Source organism: Hermetia illucens, chromosome 5, assembly GCF_905115235.1.
Source record: "Hermetia illucens chromosome 5, iHerIll2.2.curated.20191125, whole genome shotgun sequence".
In the NCBI taxonomy this organism is placed as follows: Eukaryota; Metazoa; Arthropoda; class Insecta; order Diptera; family Stratiomyidae; genus Hermetia; species Hermetia illucens.
The window spans coordinates 23033091-23055320 of record NC_051853.1 but is presented as its reverse complement, the minus strand read 5'-3'; the positions used below and the strand labels follow the sequence as shown (position 1 = coordinate 23055320).

General features: G+C 43.9%; 1 protein-coding gene across 3 annotated transcripts; it reads right to left on the bottom strand.

Annotated features, from left to right (window-relative positions):
- Positions 1–2899: 2899 nt before the first annotated feature.
- On the bottom strand, positions 2900–21603 carry LOC119658013. 3 transcript variants are annotated; one of them, XM_038065239.1, is made up of 3 exons: positions 21361–21603; positions 3154–3432; positions 2900–3079 (listed from the first exon to the last, which is right to left on the bottom strand). In XM_038065239.1, the coding sequence occupies exons 1-3, from the start codon at positions 21463–21465 to the stop codon at positions 3014–3016; spliced, it is 450 nt and encodes a 149-aa protein (XP_037921167.1). In that variant the 5' UTR covers positions 21466–21603; the 3' UTR covers positions 2900–3013. The 3 variants fall into 3 exon arrangements, with proteins under 3 accessions (XP_037921167.1, XP_037921168.1, XP_037921169.1); XM_038065240.1 differs by lacking the exon at positions 21361–21603 and adding an exon at positions 14784–15013; XM_038065241.1 differs by lacking the exon at positions 21361–21603 and adding an exon at positions 14796–15012.
- Positions 21604–22230: the final 627 nt, after the last annotated feature.

Sequence of the window (22230 nt, the reverse complement as noted above, 5' to 3'; positions counted from 1 at the left end):
ACTCCTTAATTGCGCTAGAGGCAGGGCTCTGATTGTATCTCCAAATCAATCCGTGTCCATAAAGCACGGTGGGGTTCGACACGGCGGGTGCTGACGTAATTTGTGCTTTGCATTGTACGGAGTTAGCGTACCACAGGAGCGGGAGTTATTTTGTAGGAGGACTATCGGAGGTAATATAGCGTGCCTTACTAACAAACAAATTTATGTAGGAAAAGAATTCAACTCCAGTTGATTATAGTGTTATTTGCTTGCAGGACTATGAACCCTTTCTCATTTACTGTGGTGGTGGATGTACTAGCAACAACATAGGATGAAAATTCCTTCAGTTGCCTATGATAGCAATGCGGTGAATTTGCCAATTCATACAGCACAAAATACATATAAAACAAGTCGGGAAACCGAAAGCTGGGCGCTTCAGGTATGAAAGGTTTTGTTTGCTTTTTCTGTGAGCATTTTCGAGTGTAGAACTATCCCATTTGTACGTAGCCCGTGATGTATATGCATTTAGCATGTCTGACTTGAGTTTGATATTGATATTTAGTCTCAGTGAATTTACTCGGTAGAGTCAATTTTGAGCTGCTGCAACTTTGTTACTAATAGTATGATTTTGATCCAACTTGGGGATAATATGGTTCATACTATATTTTATACTACTACCAACTTTTATAACTCTGGGATAAACATTAGGAATGGGGGAGATATCGATATGGAGAGTATTTGGAGGCCTAGGAACCATATAGAGGCAGCTTCGTGGTTTTTTTTCAGATTTTCCGGTTGGGGTGTTTCTGAGAATGGGTCTGTTGAAGAAATCATCACTTTCCACTCCTCCTGCTCTCCGCTTTTCTCACAAACTTCAAAACTTCGAAAAGTACTAATCGAGACCTTTCATTTGATACCCCACATGACTACCTTTGGTGAAAAAAATTTTTACACCCCCTTTGCACATGTAAGGAGACCCCCCTAAATCTCAACGTAGAAAGATATCACTCACTGCATGTCTGGGCGTTTGCAGTTCCCACCTTCTCACCAAATTCCGTGTCAATCGGTATAGCCATTTCTGAGAAAAGTGCATGTGACGGACAGACAGACAGACGCGCAAACAGACATTGAATCGATTTTTTTGCAAACAAAACCTCAAAAACTAAATAGTCTAAATCTATAAAGCATAAAGCACAGAGTATTGGACTCCCGCGACAGTACGCTCACGGACTACCAACTAAATACCTCCCCGTCATCAGAGAGCTAGCCTGGAACCGCTTGGCACATTACTTCCGGCTAGCCCTCCTGCTCTCTCGGCTTTGGGATCCTTCAAGTCAGGGAATCCCTTACACCAACATGGGGGGAGGGGATAAGGGAGTTGTTAGTTCAGGAAATCCTTTGCCATCCGGTCGCTCCGCCGGTCGAGTTCACTCTTCTTCTCAATAAGGAGAGCCTGAATATCATGCGCAGTACGATTCCAGCTGCCAGCGCTCTTCAGCACCTCTCTGACAATGTTTTCTGAGAGAGCTCCCCTGTGTCTACATAAAGCTGCTGACAAAAGCCGTCCTACCTCTCGCAAGAGAAAAATATATGTTCATCATTCGTTCGCCACTCCATTGCGGAATATACAATCACGAGGCGCGCCTTCCGAATCCTGTGCAGGTAAGACAGGAAACCTCCATGCATTCGGTTCAGCCACGGGTTTAAATTGTCAATGAGCCGCGCAGTCCATCTCCACCTTGGCTCATTTTGCAAGGAGAGTTGCCACTCGGTAAGGGTGCATTGACGTTCTTCCCGGCAGCCACCTCTAATAAGTTCTCGTCCTTACGTCGGTAGATAGCTTTACTCTCCTTGACAAGGTCGGCAAAGGGGATCACCCCGGTGAGCACCATCACGGCCAGTTCGGAGACAGTGCCATAACCAGACGCCACTCGCAAAGCTCCCCACCTCTGCACTTGAGCAAGGCATTTACGATGCACCTCCTTGTCAAGGCCATCAGCCCATATCTCCGCGCCATAGAGCAGAGCAGGGGCTTTACCTCATCCTTCATAAGAGGGAGCTAATATTGCACAATTATGGCCGTCAACAAACCGCCAAATCCATTCAAAATAATAGCTGAAAAAACCATGCTGAACATCTTGGGAATATGTATCTTTTTGTAAATTGGGAACTTTCTTTCTGGTTTATTTAATTTGATAACAAACTGGCGATTATAATAGAATACTTATGCAAAGCCTTCTGGTCACTTCATTGGTAGTAATATATTCGTTGTTAGAACCGCATTTTGTGGTGACTTCCATTTCACGTCGCACTGCGAATATACTGTCAACTGTTGTAGATTATCGTTATCTCCTAAATTTGTGGTTTAGTCAAAACAATTAGAACTTGTTCCGGCATTACTACATAAATTTGCTAAAAGGTAATTGAACTTATGAAAAGTGATTACTATATCTCAAATTTAGATTTGACATTATTTTGAAGGACCCACTTGGGTTCAAGAAATTAATATTATAGGGGATGAAATTTTTTTTTTGATTTTTGTTGAACAACACATGCAATAGTGTGGCCTGAAGAGGACATTCGTTAGCCTATAGCTAATATTTTGTATCTTATTAATTTGAGGATGATCCAGCCCGGAAAGTCTATAAGGGCAACATCTATTGTAGAAAAAGAAGGCAATGCAGACCCTTAGGCAGCGATGGCGTAGGTCAGGACGCCAGACAGGTTTTAGGGATATCGAATTCGAGGACCTCGGCGCAAAACCGGGGTGTCTGGGGTTCTTTACTAAGGCAGGTCTAGACTGAATACCGGTTGTTGCGCCGTTGATGATGATGTTATTAATTCTGTTTAACTTTCGTATTTCATCTGAAACTACATTATCTGCAAAAGGCATTAAAGCCTCCAAAATAAAAATATGCAATTCAAATAAAAAAATAATTCTTTTTAATTAAATTTCCAGATTGAAACACGTTTTTAAAGTTCTACTGAAATAAAATAAAGTCCAATTTAATTTTACGTTGATCGCGGGAGTTGTTTACGTCACGCATTGGTGGAGAAACCCATGACATCGGTTGGTACAACATTCGCTGTCCCGATAACACTAAAAAAGATGGATAAAAAGTAGAAGAATAAAATACATAATTTATATTAAAATCTAAAGTTCTGTATATCTACCTTCTCGCCAATCTCTTTACAATCTGGGTTGACGGCAGATGCTGGTGGTGGACTTTGTGCTGGAGGAGCTGTTGCTTCGTCTTCACCAAACCGAGAATTTAGGCCAGGCGTCGGAAGGCTATAATTTGCGGGGCGTTCAGTGCTCGCGAATAGGCCATTAATTAACGTCTGTAAAGCACTTCGATCAAGTGAGGACTGTCGGTAGTAATTTGCATTTGGGGCACATTTGAAGGTAAAGGTCACACATGTACCGGAGCAGCACTCGTTATGATTTTCACACTAATTGGAATAAATGATATAAAATGTATTTTTAAAAATTGTCATAAAAGTCATTATTGTTAATTGTTATTGTTTGTAGTTCAGGGGAGGTCGAAATTTATGGGTTATTGAGCTGGAAAATTAGAATCTTCTTGCCAGCTAAACGTCGTGGATAAAAACTGGCCCTATAGCCATTGCCTTTGGCTAGCGAAGACCAAGAATTATTAGTTTTTGGAATTCGCACAGGCCTACCGCCAACAGTATTGAGGGCTCCCAGAATGTTCACTTTCTTCCACTTGAGCGAGAGTTCCGCCGATGTAAGCTGGACATTCGGGTCTTAATCGAAATGAGATGGTGAGAACTGACTTGTGACATTGTGCTTTTATATTCTGGAATGCATAGTACCAATATACGCGAATCCGCTATTTGGTAGGATCTTGACTGCTAGATTCTGATGTAAGCTAAAGAAAATGTTAATTATGCAGTTCTACGTATAGAGATTTTCGATAATTCAGGAGAGGCTTCCTAAACGGACGGATGGGTGATGGGCGATCTGAATGCGAAGGTGGATTCGATAAAACTTTCTCCGGGTTGGTTATGGCATCACACAGCACATTACTCGAATACGTACCTGTGACAAGGTCGGTTGGGTTTCGACTGACCTGTAATGAACACCTGATCAGATGGTTAACATCACAAGCAGCAGTAAATCTATAAGTTTTTTTCTGAATGTACTTAATAAAATGGATACTGACGTTCGTCACTAAAGGGACCTTCATTTGATGGTCGCATAACTTCGTTTGTGAGCCGTTACTACTTTTTCTTGCAATGGAAAGAACCATCAGTGTTCCGCGGAAAAGCTTTCTTCCAGGGTAAATGGCACAAATGCCACACAACCGTCCGAAAATATTGACGAGCGCTGGCAGCCATTAAAGGTTCCTTTATTTTTAGGATGGGTGAAATTATCGGCCCCCTTCCAAAAGGACATCAAAATACCAAGTTGATGACCGAAAGATAGATTTGAAATAGGTTAACGTAAAGAGCTCAGAGCAGAGCATGATATACTGGAGTTCCATCATCGTGAGATGTGCATTGAGAAGGGAAGCGGAATCTTCCGGAAATATAATAGTAACGATTGTGGAACTGTATATCGCGCCGCAAAAGAGTGGTCCCGGAGGGTATCTTAACGGTAGGTTTCTCATCTATGATGATGAGTAGATGAAGAGTTTGAAGGAGCACTTGACTACGATTCTTAATCTTATGAGATCCCGTGAAGTTCCGTCTCTTATGAATTAATTGGCGGGGTCAAGCAGTGTACTGCAGGATAGACTGATGCGGAACATAGCTCCCTGAGGCCAACCTATCTTTGTCTAAGGATGAGTTGTCTCTCCTCTGGGACGGTGTGTGCCTTTTCAGGGGCCAAGCCTCTCGTCTACCAAGACCGTTAGTGAGTGGTGATAGCCACACCCTGTACGAGGTGACCCTACTATTAACAAAACGCTACGGATCTAGACTGGGGAGTCGAAAAACACCTCCCCCAATCCAGGGTGTCATGCGAACCGTGCCCATTGGATAGTTTGCAGTCGGGGGTAACTGACTGTATTCGAACGGAGCCTCACTGATACCTGGTCGCCTCAGTGAGTAAGTTAGATCTTACCGTGCTACGGGGGGCTATGGCACGGCGGACCTCTTAACCCCCATACTCGTGGGAATCAAATGAGTACTAAATTGGAAAAAAAAACAAAAACCAAAAAAGCGGGGCCCCGTACCGCACCAAAACTGGTTAATCAGGTGGAGGCACGTCTCCGAATTACTGAAAGCCAGGTGACTACACCCAAGAAGGGAGAAGTTGGGACGTCAAGCAGTGGATCCAAGGTGAGCATTGGTATACTGCATGGACTACAGCCAACGAACACCACTGCTCAAAGAGCAGGGACCAGCAAAAGTACGTCTGAGATAAACATAACAGACATCAGGAAGGAGACAGGTCTCAGTGGCGCCGGGGTTAAATGGTACCTGCGCTATCTGAAGGAAGGCCTGAAACCAGAAGAGGCCCTTAAGAAGGCTCAGGACAGATCTAAGCCATCTCTACCGGAGCCGAGAAAGCGGGGAGCAGCAGAGATCAGCCCGCATAAAGGGAATGCCCCCAAAAAACCCAGACCTGAACTCACGGGAGGAGAAAACCCGGGCAGGTCAGGAGTGAAGGCAGGACCCAGGAAGCCCGGCATTAGCTATGCTAGTGCGATCAAGGGCATTCGGCTGGCCATACTGCCAAAAAGGTTTCCCGAGCAAATACTCACTCGGGAGGAACAGGAAACCATTGAAGAACTGGTCGTCAAGCAGATGATCAAGGGATGGACGTCGAAACTGGTGTTCACCGGGATACGCTTTCGACCAGGCCTTATACTGGTGGACTGCGCGACGGAAGGTACCGCAGAATGGGTCAGAACCATAATTCCTAGATTGCCAGGCTGGGAAGGGGTGGAACTGTCAACATGTGCTGGAGATGATATACCAGGAGCCCACATGGTGACAGTTTTTCTCCCAAAGGCCGCGGCAATAGTAACAGAAGACCTCATGAGACTCCTAATTGCTCAGAACGAAGATCTCCATACTCGACTATGGAGAGTCTTCAGAAGCAAGGTGGAGGGAAAGGGTAAACTCCTCACGATCGGGGTAGATGACCGATCACTAGAGGCAATTAAACGTCGGAGTTGTCATATCAACTACCGTGTGCACAAGGAAAAGCCAAGGAAAGAAACCTCGGAGGAGGCATCGGGTGGAAAACTTACCGAGGTCCCTGAAGAAGTCGCGGAAGCCATAGAGGCGGAAAGAACGGGATCAATCAGGGAAATAGACCTGCTGCCCAGTGAAGAGCAGAAGCTGGACGACCTAGACCTAGGACTGCTAGGGCTCGGGGTGGACAGCGACGCGCAGGAAAGCGCCATGTCGGAGGAGGAGGGTGACACTCCGACAGTGGAGAAGAGCTCCCAACAATAACGAAGCCAATGGCCAGCACTAGGATAGCCCAGATAAACCTCCACCATGCGAGAGCTGCATCTGCAGTGATTGCAAGGGCAAATTCCAAGGAGAACATTGGAATAGTGCTGGCTCAGGAGCCCTGGGTGTACCGGGGGCAGATTCGCGGTCTGCAAGGAGGAGACATGCAGGTAATTTGGGACTCGTCTTGTGAAAAACCAAGAGCTTGCATAATTCTCAAACGTAATCTAAAATACATATGTCTTTCAGAGTTCTTAACCGGGGACCTTGTGGCTATCCAAGTCTCATTGGAAGCCGGGAGGAGCACTCGAAAGGTAGTGGTAGCATCGGGATACTTCCCAGGAGACGAGAGCCGGGCTCCACCGGAACAAGTCGCAAAGCTGACGGAGTATTGCGAGGAGAGGGCGTTACCACTTCTTCTCGGCTGCGATGCCAACGCCCACCATGTAGTGTGGGGAAGCAGTGACACTAATCGTAGAGGTGAGTACCTTCTCGAATTTATTCTTAGTAATAAGTTAGAAATATACAACGTAGGGAACACTCCAACATTTGTGACCAGCACCAGACAAGAGGTACTAGATATAACTCTAGGAAATACCCTAATGAACGGGATGGTCAGGAATTGGAGGGTGTCGGATGAACCCTCAATGTCTGATCACAGGATAATCAGATTCGACATTGAGGGTAACTCCGAAATAAAAAGAATAATAAGGAATCCCAAGAGGACGGATTGGGAATCCTACACAATGCACCTGAGCAACAACATTGCCCACCTTCAAGGGAGCGGGGACATCAGGAGCGAATTAGAATTAGAAACGGTGGTGGAAGACCTCAACACAATCGTCATTGACGCATATGAGGCCAGCTGTCCGGCCAAGACAGTCAAGTCATCAAGGGATGTACCATGGTGGAACAGAAACTTAGCCAGAATGAGAACGGAGGTACGAAAACTCTTTAACCGGGCAAAACGAACCGGGGACTGGCGGAGGTATAAAAATGCACTGACTGCGTATAGCAACGCCATCAGGGAAGCGAAACGGAACAGCTTTAGGGAATTCTGTGAAGGGATTGAACAGATCACAGAAGCAACTAGGCTGCACAAGGCTGTAGCCAAAGACGGGAGAATATCCTCTGTCTGCTTGAAAAAGGAAGATGGGACATTCACCGAGAATGAGGAGGACAGAGTACACCTGCTTCTCAGAACTCATTTCCCGGGGTCCTACCCCTCGGCGGCAGGCGACAATAATCTGCCTGACACCCTAACAACGAATAAAAGGGGAAGGAAAGAGAGCTGGAAACTAGCAAAAGAGGTATGCTCAGAAGCTAGGCTAAGATGGGCAGTGGGAACCTTTCAACCAATGAAATCTCCCGGAGCAGATGGCATTTTCCCTGCACTTATCCAGAGGGGCCTAGGAATTATCCTAGAGTCTCTTCTGAGGGTGGTAAGGGGAAGCATAGCACTGGGTTACATACCAAGGGCATGGAGACGGGCAAAAGTGGTCTTTATTCCGAAGGCGGGTAAAAAGGATCCTTTTCACCCTAAATCTTTCAGACCAATCTGCCTAACATCGTTCGTACTCAAAACGGTGGAGAAGGTCATAGACAACTATATTAGAACTAACGTTCTAAAGCGTAATCCCTTACATCACTGTCAACACGCTTACCGGGCAGGAAGGTCAACTGAAACTGCTCTGTATCAGCTGACAGAGGTACTACGGGACGCCATTGAAACAAAAGAAATTGCACTGTGCGCGTTTTTGGATATCGAAGGAGCATTCGACAACACATCGCACACAGAGATACAGGATGCCCTGAGCCGCAGAGGAGTGGGAAACACCCTGGCACTCTGGATGGGCAAAATGCTAGAAAGCAGACAAATAGAGGTACAAACAGGTACAAATTCTATTATTATGAACACCACTCAAGGCTGTCCACAGGGCGGAGTACTATCGCCGCTGATGTGGAGTATGGTAGTGGATGAACTCCTGGACGTGTTAACTAATACTGGAATACAAGTCCAGGGCTACGCGGACGACATTGTTCTAATCTGTAGGGGCAAATATGAAGATACCCTATGTGATAGAATCCAAACTGGATTAAGGGTTACTAGTGCCTGGTGCAGGAAGGTGGGACTGCGGACCAACCCAACCAAAACCACCATAGTACCATTCACTAGGAGGCGTAAACTGGATCACCTGAAAGCCATAACATTACATGATATGAAGGTGAAACGAGAAACAGAGGTCAAATACTTGGGAATCACGCTAAACCAAAAATTACTCTGGAAGACACATGTCGGAAACACTTGTCGGAAAGCCACGAGGGCTCTGATGACTTGCAGATCCATAGCAGGAAAAAAATGGGGTTGTAGCCCGAAGATACTACTTTGGATATATACTGCAATAGTAAGACCAATGATTACCTATGGAGCGGTAATCTGGGCAGAAAGAACCCAACTCAGCACACAAGCCAGGGAATTACATAAGCTCCAAAGGCTGGCTTGCGTGTGAATCAGTGGGGCAATGAGGACATGCCCAACGGAATCCCTGGAGATCCTTCTGGGATTAACCCCTCTCCATCTGCACATACAGATGCAGGCAAGGAGATCAATATTCAGGATAGCCGGGAATATGAGTGAGGTGGGGAGCTGCCTAAATCGAAGGAAGATTGATATCCTTTCTAGGCGGTATCCCGAATTACTGATACCGAGGGACAACATGACAACGAGGTTTCACTTCAATAAGAAGTTTGAAACACGTTGGAGTAACAAGGAAAACTGGGAGAGCGTGGTTGCGACATACGGCTTAAACCAGCAACTGATTACTTGGTACACTGACGAATCCCTCACAGCAGAGGGAGCGGGTGCCGGTGTCATTGGTCCAAGGAAAATATACTTTGAGCCAATGGGCAGGTACACTAGCACATTCCAGGCGGAAATTTACGCCATAGACAAATGTGCCTCCTGTAATCTGCAAAGGAACTACAAGGGGCAGAACATAGCTATTCTCACCGATAGCCAAGCAGCGATCAAGGCACTTAGGTCCAACCAGGTGAACTCTAAACTGGTATGGGAATGCCTTGAGAGACTGATTACACTCGGCTCGTCCAACAAGGTCTGGATACTTTGGGTTCCAGGCCATGCTGGGCTGGAAGGCAATGAGGCAGCGGATGAACTAGCCAAGAAGGGAGCAGGGATGCCTTTATACGGGCCAGAACCCTTCTGTGGAATCGGAAACGGTTTCATGGCTATGAATCTAAGAAACGAAGAAAAACGGTTGAGGGAACTATATTGGGCGGGCCTACCAGGGATGGAGCAGTCCAGGGTGCTTATTGGGGGATACGAACCCATGCGCACAAAGGATTGCTTAAACCTCACCAAAAAGAACCTCCGAATCATAGTGGGAATTCTCACTGGTCATTGTCGGCTGAACTACCACCTAGGGAAGCTAGGGATATCTACGGACACTGCCTGCAGGTTCTGTGAGGAGGAGGACGAAACCTCTATGCACGTCCTGGGACAGTGTCCAGCACTTGTGCAAAGTAGGTCGATACATCTGGGAGAACACTTAATACCAGATGCAAAGCTGAAACTTCTGGAAGTGGGGAACATACTAAAGTTCCTAACGGTTACTGGCCTGCTTGAGATACTATGATCAACAGGTACACTATAACCAGTAAAAGGGGGACAATAGTTCTTCAAGGACGCGGTGCGACTTTCCCTTAACAAAATAATAATAATAATTAATTGGCACCCTAACGAGCAGATATGTATTTGTCTAGAAGTTCCGCATCTCGTGAATTAATTAGCACCAAGAAATGCAGTAATGGACTTCATTTCCAAACAGAAGCGAAATTATCTTTGCCATAAATGTGCTTCAACGAGGTAAAGCCCGACGGCGTTAGTGGTCTCATTCACAACCCTTTTGTGTCGCCACTGCTGTCTCCGCTACAGTTGCTAGAAATCTGCGATTTTGCCAAATAACTGGAAGAAGGAGTGATTATTACATTATGTCGCGAAGATATTAAATTATCATGGAATGCATAAAACACAACTGGAAAAATTACAATTGAATCGTAGGTGAGCTGAACCAAATTACCAGTGACTAGCACCAATTGCACGCATGAGTGGCTGACATTTTATGCTCCACATAGTTGGTTTATGGGATATTATATTTATAATTATAATAATTCAGGTATAAATTCAGGAAAAATTAATTTTGGGTTTGGGTTGGAGGGGGAGAATTGGTCTCCAAAATATGGCGTTTCTTCTTTTCCTTCAGCCTTTTCCCATTCACAAGCGGGGTCGGCTCGTCGTGATCGGTTTCGCCATTTGGCTCTATCGAATGCCTGACCTGGGTGTAATACCGAGGCTTTTAAATCCCCATCCAGCGTATCAATCCGCCGTTGTTTCGGCCTGCTTTTTGGTCGTTTATCATCTACTTCGATGTTCAGACCAATCTTGGCAAGTTAATTCTCGTTAGCACGAATTATGCGACCATACCATCGAAGACGCTTCTCTCGCAATTTTTCCACGATTGGTGCAACCCCATAATGATCGCGCATATCCTCATTTCATGTGATCAAAAGTGTCACGCCACTAGTCCAATGCAACATCTTCGTCTCCATTACCGCAAGACGCCGTCCATTGTCTTTTATAGTCAGCCAACACTCAAAACTATAAAGGGCGACAGAACGGACGACATTTTCGTAACTTTTAAATTTGAGACGTTCATTGATACGTCGATCACAAAGAACACGAGTTGTGCAACTCCACTGCATCCAGGCTGCGTTAATGCGAGAAGCAATTTCGAAACGCAGTTCTCCATTGGCTGATAGCGTTGATCCGAGATATCTAAATCGCTCAGTTCTGGGCAGATCACTGCTGGTGACAGTGAAAGAAATCGTTCTTTCCATCTTCATCCTTCTACCTTCATCCTTATGCTTGGTTTCTGTTATGCACCACTTTGATTCAAGAATTGGTTTGCAATTATATCTTTGAATTTCCTGAGTTTCAATATAAGGTTCTCTTTCCGGGAACATTTGATGCAATTAACATTTTCGCTCAGATTGGCGATTTTTTTTTATCTATTTTTACTCTTTTCTGTTTTGCTTGGAGATGATCAGCTTTTATATTCTTTTCCAGTATGTTATCTTTCCTCAAGCTTCCGCATTATTTTTGTGGAACCTTCTTCTTTTCTCATGCAATAGGGTGCATCATCTCACTTGATTTCTCCTACATCATATATTTTGAATGGATGCTATTTGTGCCGCCACTCTAACTTTCTTGCTCCACGTTTTCACACTCCCCTTTATGCTGAGCTTCGCCGTGCTCTAATCGTTTACTTCTTATCATGATCTTGGTTTTCACGTAAATATTTCTGCATTCCTTAATAAACTCGCACAGTTACTCAATCCCAGTTACTGACGCAAGCTGGTACAGTAACCATCATTATCACCTCGTAAGTGGCTTTCCCATCCGCATGTGTCAGTGGGACGCCCATATTGCTTCCCGCATGAGCGATACGGCGGCCCATGTAGGGTTATGTCTGGTCGGTAAAGGTGGACGCCTCCTGCGGGTTTCGGAATCACAATCCCAAGCCTGAGCGAACCGCGGTTTAGTGAGGAAACACCGGCGTTAGTCCAGATAACTAAGAAGATGTGCAGGGGGAATTATTACTGAAACCTACGAAACTTTCAGCGGCTGCCTACTGTTTGGTAGGTGGGCGAACAAAAATATGGATGAAGGAAACAAAATACCATTAATATTGAAGTAAAAAGAAGATACTGACGCCGTTCTTATTGATTATGGGACCATCGAAGTAGATACTCGCAACAAATTATAAGGAGGAGCTAACGAACCTGGATTATTTTAAGCGCAGTGATAAAATGCTACGGTCTCCACCCAGGTCCGGGTAGATGGATGGACGACCAGGTATTGATTGTGGCAAAGGCTATACCGGGCCCAGCAAAGAAGAAGCGATGCATGCCAACGACGAGAGACTTGATGTAGTCCTAAAGAAAAACCGAGGGCCCAAAGAACCAGTAACGGTAGGAGTGCAACGTTTTGACCACAAATGAAATCCGAGGAAATAGGAGTAAATGTTTGGACAACCGTGAAGCCAAGAAAGCAGGCAAAAAGAAGGAGACTCCAGAAGTGATCTCTCTTACGCTGAGATTTCGCGGAAGTTCAAGGTAGATCCGGCGCTAAGCGGTCTGTGGGCCAATGTCACAAGGATCAGAAGAACGCGGAACGAAGAACTACTCCTGGAGCTCCACATGACGCAAGACGAAAGGACGCTCATTTAACAGAACTTAGTTACTAGATCCTTAGGTGAGGAAGTTACGATGGGGCAGTGAAACCACGAGATAACTGTGGAGTGTAGGGACCTTGACGAAATCACGTCGAAGGATATGGAGAGAACTGGTGCGAACATTTCAAATTCCATACAGTTGTGTCGATGCAATAAACGGCAATCATTAGCTTGCCAGTTGTTTGAGTAAACAAGTTGCTGGAAACTGACAAAGTCAAGATCGGATGGGTTGGCTGTAGGATTCAGATGAAAATATCTCCTGCTATGTGTTTTAAATGTCTGGAGTACGATCACGTTGCCAGATCTTGTACAAGCAAGCACGATAGGGTTGATCGGTGCAGGCTGTGTGGAAAAAAAGGACACCTGACATAAAATTGTGAGAACGACCATGAATGCATATTATGCAAAGATGCCGGTTTTGATCGTAAGGGTCACGCCACAGGTAGCGGGAAATGCCCGTTATCTAGGAGGGAACCAAAAGCAAAAATTAAATGAGATTTATTCAAATAAATCTCAAACATTGTGAGGCCGCACCCAATCTTTTGAGCCAGTCAGTCCAAGAACTCGATGTGGATGTGGCGATAATTAGCGAACTATACAGAGGAAAAGATAACGCGGTATGGGCCTCCGAAAAAAGTGGAAACTGAGCAATTTGGACGATAGGACGATAACCAACAAGCGTGAAATATGAGCGAATTTTACCTGAACTGGCGTTAGACGTAAGTGTTCGATCCTCGCGGGAGACTTCAACGCATGGTCTACCGAATGGGGAAGCAAGGTTTCTAACAACAGGGGGCATATTGCTGGAAGTATTTTCTTCGATCGACATTATTCTTGCTAATATCGGAAGTGCCTATACCTTCCGAAAAGGGAGGATAGGTTCAGGTGTAGATATTACTTTCATAAGCAGTTCGTTGATGAGGGACATTACCAGCCGAGTTAGTGAAAACTACACTCATAGCGACCATCAATCTATACTGTTTAGCGTAGTGGAGAACAGGAGAATGGAGCATCCGAAAGACATAAAGTCATGCCGGACGACGCAGTGGAGTTCAAAGATGTTTGACGCAGAAATGTTCACTGAGATATTTAAGGATAGTTCCACACCAGTACAATGAGGGAAAAATCTGAGCAAATTGTCAGAAACACCTTTTTGTCAAGACACAGGAGTAACGCTCACAGATTATTGAAACCCTGGTGGAACCACGAAATCAGAAGACTGCATGCCACATGCCTGCAAGCGAGAAGAAATTACCAACGCGCAAATAATGAGCAGGAAATTGCAGAGAGAAAGACGAGGTTCAAAACTAGCCGATGAAAGCTACCGAAAGTGAACCGTGAAAGAAAACGGAATTCCTTTGAAGAACTCTGCTAAAGAGCCAACATCAATCAATCATCATATAATGAGATGCTTAAGCCAGCTGGATGTTCCCAAGTATATTCTACTAATCATCAGGAATTATTTCGTGGATAGGAAGCTCCTCTATGACACCAACAAAGGCCCAATTGAATATTTGATAACCGACGGAGTGCCTCAAGGATCAGTGCTGGTCCCACTACTCTGGGACGTGATGTCATGTGCTTCGCATCAAACTCCCGCGACCAGCTACCCTTATTGGCTATGCAGACGACATCGCAATTATGTAGTAGACAAACACCTGGAGGATGTTATCTGGGCATGTTTTCACCAAAATGTTCAAAATCAGTCAAGGGGAGTCAAAAAACCGATTATTCTGAAGGATGTATTGTTTTTGTGATAATCTACCCAAATTAGGGATCCGAAACTTTCTCAATCGCTGAATAACATATATCAAAAAGCGAGTCCACTTTCTATTCAAGGATCTCAAGGAGCCAGAAAGTACAATAGTCGTACTTGAATGGGACCTTTTGGGATAACTTCCAGCGACGACGGGGTTTAATGAAATCATAGGCTTTTAAGCAAATTGTATGGTTGTGGACCAAATGAGATATACTAATTTAAGTTAACGAAAGTGTTAAAAGATCCTCTGAAAACGAAATATTAATTGTGAGGAAAACAGTGATAACGATAGCAAAAATAACCTTTTCCCACACCTTCACTTTGCACTGCACTATAAGAAGCAGCAGAGCCGTAAGAATTGCTCCTTTTACACACGTTTTAATTGGCGATTCACTGGAAATTTTCATTTCGCGCTTAGTATTAGCCCACTTCCGGTAAAGAGAAAGGCAAATGCACTAGCGAACCCAACTACTTTTTACTGAAATGAAAATATCTGTGAAAGTAATACGGAATCTTCAGAAACGTTGATTGTTGCCGCACTAATGAGAACAACCTCTAACGGACAACCACGACGTTAAAAGTATCTGCTTATGATATGTGATATTATCCATATTATATCGAAATGTGTGGAAAATTTATGTTCCACTCTGATAAGCACAATATAAATTTCGTGTTTCTGAAGCGAAAAGTATCTGTTAATTTTTAAATGAATTCATTATGTTGAGCATTTTTGATAAGCAAACCACATTCGGTCATTATTGTGGATTATTTGAACCACACTGTACTGATTGGATATTATTTCAAATGTCTTGAGTAAACATTTAGCTTGTTCTTAAGTGTTATATACATGAGAAAGGTTCGGTGGATGGAAAACTCATTTCTTGGTACGTCTTTCTGGTTGAATTGGAGTTGATCTGCAATTAAAACTGCTTATAGCCTGCTCTGGGCTATAAGAATATATTGTACTTCTATATATAGATATATACGTATGATAATATGATATTTCTATCGTAGCAAAGGGGTCTTCTGTGTATACGAATAGGAAAAAAGGATACCATGGTGCATCGTTGCATTATACTACTTCCATTACACCAATTTTTGCTGGTGGATACATCGATACATATCGGATGGGTGCACAAGTTTTGGTTGGGTTGATTGGATTTTTAACGCCACTTTCGGAGGGGGTGAGGAGTTGACGAAGGGTGAGGAGTTTATGGAGTGGAAGGGGAGAGGTACTTTCAAGTGAAAATAGTGGAGTTTAACTTTGAATTGCATCCCCGCAGGCAGAAAGGACAGCTTGAAGGGAGCAGCGGCAGATCCTCTTTCTCAAACCTCGGTGAAGAATCACGGTAGCACGCCCTCCCCCTCCGCTGCCTTTAAAAAAAATGGGGGGTTTTCTTATTATTATGATAAAATTTGGTTTAGTAGCCACTCTCGTAAAGCAGGTAGGCGGAAGAAAAAGGACCACCTTTCTAAAGCCTTTGAAGAATTATGTTGGTCATCCCCCGTTGAAAGGTCATGGCACTCCGAAAAGGGGCTATTTTCGTCCCATTAATAAGCTTATTGGCATGGCACTTATCGTCGCGATGTCCCTGTAACCTATCCTGTACATTGACCCATCAACAAGCTTATTAAGGAGACGGAAATAGTCCCTTTCAATTTGGTCATAACTTTTTACGAACTGGTGACTAATGTGAGTGTTCTTAGCAGGATTTGAAAACCGGGGCCTTCTTCTTCCTTGTATATACCACCTTTGGATTGCTTATCTAACTTTATCACGATACTGTCAAAATACTCCTCTTTTATTACGAGTTTTCTTAGGAAGAGGTTTCCCTTCATAAACTTTCCATTTCCTCCGGGGAGGCGAGGAGTTCAGCAGTGTAAGGGTTGTCATGGTGAAATATGACTTTAACTCTATTCACCAAGGATGAACATCTTCCCTTCTGCACTTCCTCGAGACGCTCTAACTGGGCAGAGTATGCTTCCACTGTTAGAATTTGGTTACATGGTAGCAAATACCAGTGAATAATCCTTCGAATGTCCCATCAAAACCACAGTGGGTAGGAATGAAATCTAGCTTTTGATATCGATGGTGATTGCAGGGGTTGTTTTATCTTTAATGTAAACGGTCCTGCGGCGTTTAAAATTTTTATGAGGAACCCATTTTGCATTCTCAGTGTACAGACTGATTTTTCTCTATTCAGGCGTAAAACGTCATTGCTCAATTTTTCTTTTTAACGGTGGCATGGTTTACCTTGAACTTCTTTGATAGCGGAGCAGAAGTTAATTTTTTTTCTCTTCTGACGTTTACATTTCGTCGCTTCCAAGTTCGTTTGGCTTGGCGACTGACCTTTGATCCGCTTTTTCCATCAAAAAAGCGTCAGCGCATTCAATTACAGCGTCAAGCATCTGTCATTCTGTATCCAACATAGAACTCGTACAGTAAATCTGGCCTTAAACGAATTACATCAACTTCCATGCTGAAAATACCGCAGTTTAGTCTAAACTAGGTAGGTAGGTAGGTATCAGTTGCAGCTCGAAGGAGCCAAATAAGCTATGTGGTGCTCCATTTTGATGCCACTTGAGAGCAAGGAGGCGGAGTCCAGTCGACTCAGATCTTTAGAGGTGACCCGTAGCATTCCCGAAAGAAAGCAGCTCTATTACCCTGCAACAAGATCTCCTTGAGGTCTTCGAAGAATGGTTTACCTAGTGCCCATAGCCTGGCTCCAGCTAGAGCTGGCCAATCGTAAAGGAAATGTCTGCGCTTTCTCCCTCTTCTCTGCAGCTTCGGCAATGTAAATTGTAGGGTATGGCAAGTCTGGCGGTGCGGTCCCCTATGCCCTCGCGATCGGTATAAACGGGCCAAACCTTCCTTGACCTGGCACAGGTGGTGGCCTTCGCCATCTGAGGTCCGCGGCTGCTAAGTAGTGCGAGTAGATTCCACACTTGACAGTCGCCCGCGGGACACAGACTGGACTTGCCGAAGGACTACCAAGAGCCTGGCCTCCATTTTCCTATGACCATCCGCCTCCATTTTCCTATGACCGGGAACCCAGAGGAGAGTCATTTTCAGCGTGTCGCTCAGACGGCTCAGCGTCTTTCTGCATTGCCCCATCAGCGTGGGGGATGTCGCAGCTGAGTGCAAGGCTTTAATAGCTGCCAGAATGGCTATGTTATGCTTAAGGCTCGGATCATACCCCAGCCAACGACAGGTTCTCTGCGCTGCTGGTACTTCCGCTTGGAATATACTGGAGACACTTGGGAGGTAGTATGACTCGGATACCCTGCGTGTATTCGAGAAAATTCCTGCACCCACTGCAGAAACCATCTTTGATCTGTTTGCGAAGAATACTGTCATAGCTCCCCAATACGCACTGGTCTTTCACGTTGCGCTGGTTGGAAAGTCCACAGCAAAATTTCTCATGAAGTTCAGATTACGTGTGGCGTAGTCCGCAGGGATTGCCCAGATTTCCCCAGGTATTTCATCTAGGATGTTACTATGGCCGTTTCCTCAGCAACTAAATCGAATTCCTAGAAATTTGTTTATTATACCCTAATAATAACCATCTTTCTAGGAATTTGATCGCGTATGTGGCCACGACGGCGTCGATGCGTGATGACTTTCGGTGGGTTGAACTTCTTAAAACAGGGTATGAAGAGGATAGGACTGAGCTTATAGCGACGCCAAGGTAGATAAGTTGCTTCACTGCTTCACTGCCCATACCCACGGGCAAGGTTTGGATTTTTGCGGACAGGTTTTTGATATGGAAATCATTTTTGGAGTCATCTTCCCTATTATCTTCAAGATCATTGATTGACATTTCTACGGGGTGGAGATTAGTTTCCACTTAGAGAAGTATCGATAGAGCACATCTCAATATGAATAAGCCCCACCGCATACTATGTCCCTCGTGATAGTGCCTGCATAAGGTCGTTGGAGTATTAAAAGATCTTGATAGAATTAGATGTGGAAGCAGGTTTCGGGATATCTGCAGTAAATATTGAGAAAAGGATTGCGAAGAGGATTGAGTCTCGTGGGGTTCAAGTTGAATTGGTATATGATAATTGCTGCTGAACTATTATTGGGTACTACCGCCTTTCAGGAAAGCTAAATGTTAGTTTACAGAGGTGCAGGTGAAAGTGCAGTATATTGCTTGGCACACGGAGTCAAAAGCTTACCTTATGTCAAGGAGGCAGGCTATTGTAGGTATCTTGTGACTAATTCCGAGCAAGGCGTCGGTTCATGGCACGTTCAATCGAACGACCGTTGACGAACTGGAAGTCCGGGGTAGAAATTCGGAAAGCGGATAGTAAATCTATGCAAATCAAACATGAAACAAGGCCACACATTGCTCACGTTGCTGGATTCGTGCCAAATCCCAGAAAACACAATCGAATGGCACCCAAATAAATCCTTATATAAGGTGAATGTAATGCGTTTATTGATTCAGTTAGCTTTTAGGGACTGACGGTTTTGTCGAGCGTAGAGGCAACTCATTCATCATCACTAACGGTCCAACAACTGGTATCAGGTCTAGGCCTGCCTTAGCAGGGAACTCCAGGCATCCCAACTTTACGCCAAGGTCCACCAATTCAATAACACTCAAATGCCGTCTGGCGTCCTAACCTATGCCATAGCTTCATCTCAGACAGGGTCTGCCTTTACCAGTGACATAATAAGAATTTATCGACAGGTTTGGTTGCTTCCGGAGGATCAATGGAAAATGCGTATTTTGTGGAGAAGTAAACCCGAGGATCCGATACAAGATTATTTCCTGAATACCATCACGTATGGTGTGGATTACGCTCCTCGCAGGCTATACGGGCGCTGATAATGCTCCCGATGAAGAAAGCAAGTGGATTACCAAGAATGCATGTTATATGGACGTTCTGTTGCTGGGGGGGTATCGTCAGTAGATGAAGCTAAGGAAATTATCCGATAGGTGTCGGAGACTCTAGAGAAGCCCTTGACTAAGTGGGCCACCAATCGTAAAGATGTCCTGGAGGACGTTGACAAGACACGACGGGTGGATGCTTTCATCGATCTACAAAAAGCAGAAAACGACTTCGAAATCCTTGGCTTGCATTTCAATCCCCACGAGGACTGTTTCCAATACAGTACAAAAATGGATCGGCAAGCAGCATGTGTTGTGAAGAAGCTTCATATTGCAATACAAAAGCTCTGGCAAGAAGGCTATGACTAGGGCGAAAAGATCCCTGAGAACGTTCAAGAGCATATCACGAAGATTTTCTCCTTTTTAAGCCAGTTTAATCAGATTCGGATTCCAAGGTGGAGTAGATATAGTAATCCAACCGACATCACGGAATTAGTAAATATTTCCGTTGGAGAAGCTCTTTCCATGCTCATGACTGTCAGAACACTGCGGCGCCTAGCCGAGGATAAGGGAATGAGGTTGTCTCTTGCGGCCAAGAAGCTAAAAACAAATTTTTACATCGTGTTTGCTAGGTGACGCAGGCAAGGTAAGATGTGAAAGTTTTCATCCAAAAGATGGCCGAGATGCTAATATGCAGAGGATTTATCCTACCCAAGTGGACATCAAATGACCTAGCCTTTCGAGCGAGATTTCAGAAGAATCGTATGAACTGCGGTCACCCGTTGATACAAGGTTCAACTATTGCCACCCTTGGTCTGGTATGCAACCTTGCGAAGGGCGACTTTTGTCTCAAAATGATGAAATATAATCCACTAAGGCAGTTATCGAAGAGATGGATTCAACCGCATATTGGAGGAATTTACAACCCTTTTCAATGGGCGCCGATGCCGATTACTGCACAAAAATTTTGATGCAAACAATTTGACACTCAGGCATTGTTTAGGATTAAATCCCCTCAGACCAAACTCTGCCACATTGGGGACGTTTCGAAGGAAAGTTACCAGTCCAAGAAGCCACTCTTTGAAGCTTGCGCCCAATATTCTAAGTGCGCGCACTACTGGCACTTGAACGACAAGAATCTAGACTTTTAAGTGACTGTCCTTAAAGCAACTCTTCAATGAAAGCAACATCTATTCTAACTTAAACCAGTACTGAAACTTAGTACGTCTGAAATACAAGTAAAAGGTAAATAAAAACGTAAATATGCAAATCAAAAAACAGTTGTTAGCATTCACAGGTGCTAGTTAGTCATCTGTAGATACAGTTCAGAATCTTATTCCTTGAACTCATCTTAGTTGTCGTTTGTGGGAATGTATGCACTTCATCAAATGAGAAGAACCTGATCGGCTGCTGGTAAACCCCGGTAAGTATGTAAATGAGATCAACAATTATAATTAATTCACTAGGAAGATATACGGGCGATATGCATGAGCACCTTTTCATAATTGAATAATCGACAAAATTTGATTAATCTGCAGTACGCGATTAAAAATACTAACTATGTGTAACGTGTTAAGTTGAAAAATATGTTATCTATAACATACATATATGAATATGTATATTTTGCAGCCCAATAATGCTAATAATGGTATATTTTTCTAATTAGTTTACAGCTTTTCTGAATTTTTAAAATAAGATAAATAATATCTGTGCATAATACATTTTGGAATATAGACACATTTCGGTTTCCGGGTTTGAAAACTCACTCTCTCCAACCAGATATTGGTCACTGGTTCATTCAGTTAGCACTCAACTGGTTGCAAAAAACGAACAAATCAACCGGCCGTGGTCAAGTGGGAGCTCCACCAATTTCCACTTATCTCTGTTTGCAATGAACTTGAAATTTTGTTTATTCCACGAGAAGATACAGCTTTCGAACAACAAAAACATGGAAGTGAACTGGGTTTGGACAAGTGATTATCATATCAATAATATTATACGCTTATTACTCTCCCACATATAAAAATAGAAATGGAAATCTTACAAAGCCACCATCATCCACACACTTTGCAGAAGAATTCAACTCCTGGCACATACAACCCACTGCACAAAGTAGCACGATAAAAGATACTTTCAAAGTCATTGTCATTACTACTACGATTGAACTATCTGAATGTAAGTATCTATTAAACTTTTATCTCACTGGAGAAGATCACAATTGCTTAACCTAAGAACTTGTTCTTCAACGATTGCCGACTCTTTTCGGAATGGCTACGTTGAAAATCTTGCATTGAGATAATATAAATAAAACCAGTCATGTCTGAATTTGAATGATGGCGATGAGTAAGTAAAGATTGTTTTTTTCTCACCGTTTTGTTCGCTTTTTGAATTTAGTCAAAATGGTTAAAGTTAGCCGATTCAGCCAATTAATCGTATTTCACTTAATTTTTTTGGAAAGAGGTTTCGGCGGTTCTGTCGATGCACATATCCAACTGCATTATATATTATAATGAGTGGACGTGATTCGAATATTATTTATTTGCCTGAAGATGTTATTTTCCACTGTTCGGCGGCAAATATTCATATTATCTGGGCACTGAACGCTTAATATATGTATGGAAAGCAGTAATAACGAGGACTTCCTTGGGAGTCCATCAACATTTTGACTCACCTTTACGGAATTGCCATCAACACGCGCCTGTGGAATTCAGTGCAGGAAACTAATCGATTTTTGGTTGCCACTTAGCTTCAATGTCATCATATAGTATGCGAGTATTCTGTTTAGATATTTATCCAAAAAAATCCTGTTGGGGAGCAAGCCGCTATGTACTCCTTCGAAGATTACCTACCTTGTCGTGATGAGAAAGCTGAGTATGAGGGATCCTCCGGGAAACCAGATGCGTCACCTGAAGCT

Bases quoted from the DNA above. Each gene is read 5' to 3' on its own strand.
- LOC119658013 (XM_038065239.1), bottom strand. From the start codon at position 21,465: ATGACAATGACTTTGAAAGTATCTTTTATCGTGCTACTTTGTGCAGTG. The intron at 3,433-21,360 runs GTAAGATTTCCA...TATTCCAATTAG, and splicing joins GTGTGGATGATGGTGGCTTT to TGTGAAAATCATAACGAGTG. The intron at 3,080-3,153 runs GTAGATATACAG...CATCTTTTTTAG, and splicing joins GTAAAGAGATTGGCGAGAAG to TGTTATCGGGACAGCGAATG.